This window comes from Megalobrama amblycephala, linkage group LG15 (genome assembly GCF_018812025.1).
Source record: "Megalobrama amblycephala isolate DHTTF-2021 linkage group LG15, ASM1881202v1, whole genome shotgun sequence".
Taxonomy (NCBI): Eukaryota; Metazoa; Chordata; class Actinopteri; order Cypriniformes; family Xenocyprididae; genus Megalobrama; species Megalobrama amblycephala.
The window spans coordinates 30,658,515-30,668,359 of NC_063058.1; the positions used below are offsets into that span (position 1 = coordinate 30,658,515).

A 9,845-nucleotide genomic window follows, 5' to 3' on the forward strand; every position below is an offset into this window, starting at 1 on the left:
ACAGACGAGCTACTGTAGCTCAAACTGCTCAAGAAGTTAATGCTGGTTCTGATAGAAAGGTGTCAGAATACACAGTGCATCACAGTTTGTTGCATATGGGGCTGCATAGCTGCAGATCAGTCAGGGTGACCATGCTGACCCCTGTCCACCGCCGAAAGTGCCAACAGTGGACACGTGAGCATCAGAACTGGACCACGGAGCAATGGAAGAAGGCAAGCCGGCGGAGGCAGTGTGATGCTTTGGGCAATGTTCTGCTGGGAAACCTTGGGTCCTGCCATCCATGTGGATGTTACTTTGACATGTACCACCTACCTAAGCATTGTTGCAGACCATGTACATCCTTTCATGGAAACGGTATTCCCTGGTGTCTGTGGCCTCTTTCAGCAGGATAATGCTCCTGACACAAAGCAAAAATGGTTCAGGAATGGTTTGAGGAGCACAACAACGAGTTTGAGGTGTTGACATGGCCTCCAAATTCCCCAGATCTCAATCCAATGGAGCATCTGTGGGATGTGCTGAACAAACAAGTCTGATCCATGGAGGCTCCACCTCGCAACTTACAGGACTTAAAGGATCTGCTGCAAACATCTTGGTGTCAGATACCACAGCACACCTTCAGAGGTCTAGAGGAGTCCATGCCTTGGCGGGTCAGGGCTGTTTTAAGAGGGACCAACACAATATTAGGAAGGCGGTCATAATGTTATGCCTGATCGGTGTATGTTAGTGCTGTCAAATCGATTAATCGTGATTAATCAAATCTAACATTACTTTTATGATGGATGAATGCATTTTTTTTGGGCTTCAAAATCATAAAGCTTGGACGAGCCCAAATGTTTTTATATATATCTCTGATTGTGTTCGTCTGAAAGAAGGTAGTCACATACACCTAGGATGGCTTGAGGGTGAGTAAATCATGGGATAATTTTCATTTTTGGGTGAACTAACCCTTTAAATAACATTGCTTTCGGCCGGCTTACATCACATTAGAGTTCCTACTGGCGGTGCGAATGCAACCGGGAAAATGGGCTTAGGGGAAAATTTAGTTCTTGGGGAGTTCCTATAGCTACCTGGTGTGAAAGCCTCTATATGTGGTAAACCAGATTGAAGCCAAGTCCAATGGCTGGTAGTCCAACTGATTTTTATGTTTGCCTTCACATGCTATCGGAATTATTGAGTTTCTTTGTTAAAATTGGATATGAATGCTTTTTTACCACTGGGAAGCTCTAGGATAATTTTGAAACCCAAGTTTCCAAGTTGGGCGGGCCATAAACTTTAAACATGGCGGATAGGAGAATGATTGCTGCTGTGACTGGTGTTCTTTACTAGTTTTTTCCACATCAGCTCCATCACATTGTCATTAAAGTAGTCCATATTTGCATATATGAACAATCATTTGAAGTGTATTACAAACCCGATTCCAAAAACGTTGGGACACTGTACAAATTGTGAATAAAAAAGGAATGCAATAATTTACAAATCTCATAAACTTATATTTTATTCACAATAGAATATAGATACAATATCAAATGTTGGAAGTGAGACATTTTGAAATGTCATGCCAAATATTGGCTCATTTTGGATTTCATGAGAGCTACACATTCCAAAAAAGTTGGGACAGGTAGCAATAAGAGGCTGGAAAAGTTAAATGTACATATAAGGAACAGCTGGAGGACCAATTTGCAACTTATTAGGTCAATTGGCAACATGATTGGGTATAAAAAGAGCCTCTCAGAGTGGCAGTGTCTCTCAGAAGTCAAGATGGGCAGAGGATCACCAATTCCCCCAATGCTGCGGTGAAAAATAGTGGAGCAATATCAGAAAGGAGTTTCTCAGAGAAAAATTGCAAAGAGTTTGAAGTTATCATCATCTACAGTGCATAATATCATCCAAAGATTCAGAGAATCTGGAACTATCTCTGTGCGTAAGGGTCAAGGCCGGAAAACCATACTGGATGCCTGTGATCTTCGGGCCCTTAGACGGCACTGCATCACATACAGGAATGCTACTGTAATGGAAATCACAACATGGGCTCAGGAATACTTCCAGAAAACATTGTCGGTGAACACAATCCACCGTGCCATTCGCCGTCGCCAGCTAAAACTCTATAGGTCAAAAAAGAAGCCATATCTAAACATGATCCAGAAGCACAGGTGTTTTGTCTGGGCCAAGGCTCATTTAAAATGGACTGTGGCAAAGTGGAAAACGGTTCTGTGGTCAGACGAATCAAAATTTGAAGTTCTTTTTGGAAAACTGGGACGCCATGTCATCTGGACTAAAGAGGACAAGGACAACCCAAGTTGTTATCAGCACTCAGTTCAGAAACCTGCATCTCTGATGGTATGGGGTTGCATGAGTGCGTGTGGCATGGGCAGCTTACACATCTGGAAAGGCACCATCAATGCTGAAAGGTATATCCAAGTTCTAGAACAACATATGCTCCCATCCAGACGTCGTCTCTTTCAGGGAAGACCTTGCATTTTCCAACATGACAATGCCAGACCACATACTGCATCAATTACAACATCATGGCTGCGTAGAAGAAGGATCCGGGTACTGAAATGGCCAGCCTGCAGTCCAGATCTTTCACCCATAGAAAACATTTGGCGCATCATAAAGAGGAAGATGCGACAAAGAAGACCTAAGACAGTTGAGCAACTAGAAGCCTGTATCAGACAAGAATGGGACAACATTCCTATTCCTAAACTTGAGCAACTTGTCTCCTCAGTCCCCAGACGTTTGCAGACTGTTATAAAAAGAAGAGGGGATGCCACACAGTGGTAAACATGGCCTTGTCCCAACTTTTTTGAGATGCGTTGATGCCATGAAATTTAAAATCAACTTATTTTTTCCTTAAAATGATACATTTTCTCAGTTTAAACATTTGATATGTCATCTATGTTGTATTCTGAATAAAATACTGAAATTTGAAATTTCCACATCATTGCATTCTGTTTTTATTCACAATTTGTACAGTTTCCCAACTTTTTTGGAATCGGGTTTGTACATGTTTTAAACACAACAAAAATAGCCTGTATTTGAACTGAAATTCCAGAATCATCAACAAGCAGTGAATGTTTATATGGTTGTCAGTGAATGGGACGTTAAATATCATTTTGCCCAATAAATGGGCAAAATTAAACCTGGCATCCTCCATGATTCCTGTTCTTTCTGACAACTAAGCACTTAAATGTGACAAGCTTGTAATCACAACTTCAGAAGTGGGAAGTAGGACATTTCCGATAGCACATAAAGGCAGCATTAGACCAGTTTGGACCATCTACAAGTTAGTTTTATCTACATTTTCATTGTTTTCATTGGCTGAATCTTGAGTTTCTATGTGTGTGTAGGTCCTATCTGACTCCAGTGCGTGATGAGGAAGCGGAAGCTCAAAGAAAAGCCCGATCCAGACATGCCCGTCAGTCCAGACGCTCAACGCAGGTCAGTCTGGCCTTGTGACTTCTAGTCCAGTTCTGTTATTGTTAACTAAAATTTAAACTACTAAAAATCATTTTCGATAAGTAAAATAACCTGAAATAAAATATAAATATTAGATGAAAAATGTAAACGAGAATTAAAAATTGATCTATTTGATGTGTAAAGCAACCAACCACTGTTCGGTTTGTTATATTTAGCAACAGATAAATCTGAAATAAATGATATCATAATGATAGATCTAACTATTGGTGCTCATAGTAGCCGCCTGGGAAAATAGGGTTAATTTCAAATGGTATTAAACGGTCAGTGGGCGGTCCGTCTAAGGCTATATGACCTTTAACCCTGAACTATGACCTCGGCGCAGGAAAAACATTTGTGTAGAGCGGTTGCATTTACACGCAGCTGGAGTCCAGACATCTCAGTGTGACCGTTGTGTTACTTTAATTTCAGGGTGTTACTCTCACAGACCTGCAGGAAGCGGAGAAGACAATGAAGACGGAAAACAAGGGAAAGGAGAAGAAAGAAGAGGAGGAGAAAGAAGCGAAGCAAAAGAAGGCAGAGGAAGGGGTGAGAAAGGTTGAGTTTAATCCAAATATCTGTGTTTGTTCTGCACTCAGAGAACTCGCTGATGAACCAGGCAGAAATATTAAAGGTTAAAGGTCAAATGTGTCATATTTTTCCATGTTCTATTACTTTTTCAAACTGGACACTAGCGGAATTGATGTGTGAACAATAGCAGAGGGGGTGAATGTTTGAGAAACATGTTTGGAAATAATGATTTGTGGTGTTCATAAGTGAATATTGCTTACAGTTAGTGATTTCATCAAACCTAAAGGTATGTTTTAATCAAAGCAGATTTTGTAAATGTGTTTGTGTGTGTAGGAGGTGAGCTGGAGGTCTCGTATTGCTAACCTGCAGAAGTCGGATTTGCTGGGACTCACACACCCCCCTGGTGCTCCACGTCCTGACAGACAGGGTGACCTTTCACCTTTAACCTGTATCACTGGATTTCATAACACCACACTGATATGTTTAGGCATCTCTCTCTCTCTGTAACACTTTTTCTCTATTGTGTGTGTGTGTGTCAGATGCGGACAGCGCAGCCGCGGACATTGAGGAGCGAGCGAGGGAGCGCAGGAGAGCCAGAGCCAGGAGGAGAGGAAAAACTGGAGAGGTGATGAAGATGAGGACATGTGATTGAAACTGGAGGTTAGAAATAGATCCTGGATTTAAATGTTAACTTCTGTATTTTCAGGGCGATGACTACGACCCCAGTGGAGAGGAGGAGAGTAGTGGTGGGCGGGACCCACAGGTCTGACCAATCAGCATGCACTTTTAATTGATTGACAGTGATAGTGTCATATTTTATGGATTTTATGTTTTTTGCTGACGTTTTGTCTCCCTTACGCAGACAGACAGACACGTGAGCAGCAGGTATGAGTCTGACCTTTTGACTTTTGACTTTGTTTGATGATCTCAGTGTGTGTCCTTCTCATTCCGTCCATCTTTCCTTCCTCTCAGGTCTGATTCGGTCTTGAATGACTGTATCCTCACGAGAGGATCGGAGTCCCGGGACTTTAAGAAGGTCTGGAGGGGTTTTCAGTTAAACTGATTGGGTTGGCAGGAGGTTTGTGTGAGTTATATGTCTGTGTCCGTGTGTTTCAGATGTTTGAGGAGATGTCCAGGGAGAACCGCCGTCTGCAGTCGCAGTTATCAGACACACAGAGAACCATTTCACTGACCCGCGTGGAGCTGGAAAAGGCCACACAGGTGCACAAACACGCACATGAACATGAATCAGCTGGATTATCATGAGAGCAGTGTCGGAAATTAACTTTTTTTGTAAAATAACTCTTTTGTTTTCTAATAATAGGAAAACTATTTATTTGGTGCAAGCTTATGAAAACATAACCTGACATCAATTTGTTTATTTTTTGAATCACTTACTCAATAAACAGAAGAATTCATGAAATTTAATTTTTTAAAGGTTCCTAACAGTATCAAATATTAAATTAAATATTAAGAAATTAAAAAACAAACAAACAAAGGTAATCAAATGTAAAATATAACTGATAAAAGGGGCTGTAGCCCCTGTATCCATTAGTTTAGTTTTTTCCTGAATGGGAGTCTATGGCAGCCCTATCAACAGAACATGAGAAAATGATGAAATTTGGCACAATTGTACAGATGGTCATGAATAGTTATTGGACCAATTTTGGAGTCTCTAGGACCAACTCTATAGCGCCACCACCAGTTCAAAAATTCACTTTTCTAAATCTTATAACTTTTGAACCCTTTGTTCTAGAAAAGTGAAATTTATTTCACCCAATTCCTCTCCCGATGCTGATCACATTTGACATCTTACATTAAGACTCCGCCCATTACAGTAGCAGCCATTTTGAAAAGTACAGTATTCAGTTTTTTGGCTGCTAGTTGGTTTGGTTTGGCCACTCTGTCAGTTTCAAACTCAGCTTTTTCACTCAAACTTTGCCCAATTCTTACGAAAACTGGCAGAGATTATCTTTGGACCGAGACGCACTGAAATTACTGAACAGATTTTTATGACGTACTGGTGAAAAAAAGTTATGTCGCGAACTTAACAAGGTCGATCCAGAAGTTTGCATCTCGGCCAAACTTTGAACAATTGAAGCATAAATTGGTACGCTTCATCTGAACCATGATCTGAGGGGCCAAATTTGGGAACAGCGTCACCTACAGGTCATGCGATCTGAAAACTTGCTATTTTTGCTCATAAATTTTGAACAGTTTGTCAGAATCATGATCTTGGTGTCAATGGATTCCTTGTGTCATTGAAACCGTCATTTTGAATTTTGTCATAAATTGCAATATCTTATTGCATATATTCACAAAATTTGGTAGGGATCAACGACAGCATGTCCTGAAGGGATATATAATATATATATTATACATATAGTATATATTTTTATCATTTACATTTAATACTGTTGTTCAAACTCTGTTGGTTGTGTGTTACTTAATAAACAACATGTGGTAGAATATACAGCTGAATAATACTGTAATTTTCATAATAGACCACACAGAGATTTTCATATTTGAATGGTTGTTCTCAAGAACTGTAGAAAGACTGATATTAGTATATTTTCTTCTAGTATCAGTGTGACCCCAAATACCACTATATTTGACTCTTAACTTGTGTTTATGTGCGTTACAGAGGCAGGAGAGATTCACGGACTGCACGGCTCTGTTGGAAATGGAAAAGAAGGTGAGTTTACAGAACATCAAATTCTACTGAAGTAATGGAAAACATATGGAATTTTTCCTGTATGGAAGTTTTCAATCTTATGATGTCATTCCACATGCTTGTTTTCTCTCTGTCTCAGGAGAAAAAGATGTTAGAGAGGCGAGCTGCTGAGTTGGAAGAGGAGTTAAAGGTGAGAGCACATGATCATGGAGGGCTTGTTCTGATTAGCTCTTTCAGTGAGCTCTGATGCTGATTGGCTTAGAGGAGATCTGAAGCGTTTCTATCCACTGAAATGTTATGAATGCATCTCTTAATACTGTATGCCTGAGAGCAATACAGCCAACACAAGTAAAACCAGTTTAACGAGGCATTTGCCTTACATGCTCACTAGGCATGACACAAAGTCGCAAGTGATAAATCACACTTCTGCAATGTTAATGTGAGTTTCTGTCCTAACTAGCTATGATGGTTGCCTGGTTTATATTTCTAGTTTTTCCCACAGTTAAATCTGATTGGTCCTGCTTCATTTAACTGCATATTAAACATCAAATACTGTATGTTCTGGCAGAGAGTTTGTAGTAGGGCTGTCAAACGATTAATCGCTTACAAAATAAAAGTTTGAGTTTGAATAATATAATACTGTGAGTAATTATGTATATATAAATACAAACATATTCATGTATATATTTGAGAAATTATATGTATATGTATTTATTTATATTTTTATATCATTTATATTATATATACATAAAAATATTTTGTACATAACATATTTCTCTTAAATATATACATTAATTTGTGTGTATTTATATATACATATTAATTACGCACAGTACTCACACATATATTAGGCAAACTCAAACTTTTATTTTGTATGTGATTAATCGCAATTAATCGTTTGACAGCCCTAGTTTGTAGCATAATATAATATAATAACTGCAAAAGTGAAGTTTGAAACTGAAAAAATAATAATATAATATAATATAATGTAATGTAATATAATATAATATAATATAATATAATATAATATAATATAATATTAATTTAATAATAGACAGTCCCTGGTCAGTGGCTTAACAAACATAATATATTAATATATAATGTAGTTGTATTACTACATTATAAATATATATTTAATATAAATGTAAATCACAAACACATATATACAGTTTTATAAAATATTAATTGACATGTAATTGTCATATTTTATGACAATATTGTAAATATAAATGTTTTTATTTTAAATATATGTATATTACTGTGTTTAAATATATTAATGTATATCATTATTTATGTACTTTAATCAATTTTTGTTATTGTTATTAATTATTATTGGTTATTTTTATTAATTATTAACATTTTATTAACAATTTATAATATATAATTGACAGTCCCTGGTCAGTGGCCAATCAAACGAAAATGTTAAACAATTTTTTTTTTTAATATAATATAATATAATATAATACTGTATTCTTGCATTATTTGGAAAAACCGCAGCTTGAACATTATTTCAAAACATCTCCTTTTGTGTTCCCTGGAAAAAAAGAAAAAAAAAAATTGGCTTTGGAAGGACATGAGTGTGAGTAAATGATGCCAGAATTGACATTTTAGTGTGCGCTGCTCCTTTAAAAAGAAACTCGTCTTCCGTGTGTCTGCTGTGCAGGTTTTAGGGGACCTGAGAGCGGACAACCAGAGGCTGAAGGACGAGAACGGCGCGCTCATCAGAGTCATCAGCAAACTCTCCAAATAGAGTGAGAGAAGGACGAGCAGAAGACCGAGAGAGAGAAAGAGAAACTGTCCACCACTCACCCCCCCAGAGAGCCAAAGAAGGGAAAAGAGGAGGAGAGGAACTACAGAGAAAAGAATGTCACTGTCGCTCAGCCGTGATCTTTTACCTTCCTGCAGGACTGTGTGCGTGTGGCGTGTTTGAACTTCATCCATGTTCTCAGGAGGCCAACAAGCGAGGAGATGCAACAGAGCTTCAGATTTCTCTCTCTCTCTCTCTCTCTCTCACACACACACACTCGCACTCGTGCACCATGCACATTCCCATAAGCGTGAGCGCACACACTCCACACACATTCCACGAGTCTCAGGCAGCTTGAAGTCTGCAGTATTTTTGCATCTTTGCACAAACACACACACACGATTGAGAGGTTCTACCCTAAACTCCACTAGAGGTGGTCTGAATATGGCACTCGAGTGTCCACAAACCAGCTCGACAATCATTCGTTGACATTGGTGCAGATTTTCATGCTTGCCGAAAACACGCCGGGCTGTTGTTTCGCAGCCAGTTATGCTATGCATCTTTTTTAAAAGCGAGCAATGCGGAAATGTCTATTTTCGTGTTTTTTACCCTTGTTTGATCCATCCTTGCGCCTGTTGTCTTCTGAAGCGAGGGCGGTGGCTTTTGTTTATTGTGTAAATGTACAAATATTACGCATTTTGAACTCATAACGCTATAAACTGTAACATGATATCAGCTCTATTTTCTCCACGTGTTGTTTTTCTAATATATTAAATGAATGTTGGCACTTAATAAAATGTGTGTTTGTAGCCTAGTGATTGTTTATTGAAGTTTTACGTTTTCTCTTCTGTGGTTTATTCTGGAAGATTGCAATTTGTGCTTAAAAAAACATCATAATGTAATGTGTTTTCAAACATTCGAATTTAACGATATGTTTCAGACGTCATAGGTGAGTCCCAATGTTTGATTCATAGATTTGGTTCAGCATTTTAGCCAAGTTTAAAGGTCCAGTGTGTAATATTTAGGAGGAAATATTGACAGAAATGCAATATAATATACATAACTATGTTTTCAGTGGTGTATAAAGACCGTTATGTATTTATTACCTTAAAATGAGCCATTTCTATCTGCATACACAGCGGGTCCCCTTACATGGAAGTTGCCATTTTGTTTTCTACAGTAGCCCTAAATGGACAAACTGCACTACAGAGTGTGTTTCGTCACTATGTTGTTGTTGTTCTTCTTCTTTGGTGTTTTTTAGAGGCAGCTTGCATCGTCACTATGTTGAATTTGCACAAAGAAGTAGTATCAGTAGTAGTCGTCTGTTTATTAGAAGCAGAGATTGTTCTTAGAAGTAAGAAGAAACCTCATTGCTTGACTGGCTACTCTCTGCTGTGTCAGACGACGACATCTTTGTCTTTGTGACGGCCACTGTAGCTT

At 38.5% G+C, this 9,845-nt stretch overlaps 1 protein-coding gene across 1 annotated transcript in view; it reads left to right on the forward strand.

The window, feature by feature from the left end:
• Window positions 1-9,214, forward strand: part of zmp:0000001167 (protein phosphatase 1 regulatory subunit 12A) — a 29,905-nt gene extending 20,691 nt beyond the window's left edge. The window contains exons 14-24 of the mRNA XM_048157917.1: window positions 3,348-3,438; window positions 3,886-4,002; window positions 4,318-4,411; window positions 4,524-4,609; window positions 4,691-4,747; window positions 4,847-4,869; window positions 4,957-5,020; window positions 5,101-5,205; window positions 6,629-6,679; window positions 6,798-6,848; window positions 8,322-9,214. Coding sequence (XP_048013874.1) covers window positions 3,348-3,438; window positions 3,886-4,002; window positions 4,318-4,411; window positions 4,524-4,609; window positions 4,691-4,747; window positions 4,847-4,869; window positions 4,957-5,020; window positions 5,101-5,205; window positions 6,629-6,679; window positions 6,798-6,848; window positions 8,322-8,408 — 826 coding nt within the window. The 3' untranslated portion in view covers window positions 8,409-9,214. The remainder of the gene's footprint in view (window positions 1-3,347; window positions 3,439-3,885; window positions 4,003-4,317; window positions 4,412-4,523; window positions 4,610-4,690; window positions 4,748-4,846; window positions 4,870-4,956; window positions 5,021-5,100; window positions 5,206-6,628; window positions 6,680-6,797; window positions 6,849-8,321) is intronic.
• The last annotated feature ends 631 nt before the right edge of the window (window positions 9,215-9,845 follow it).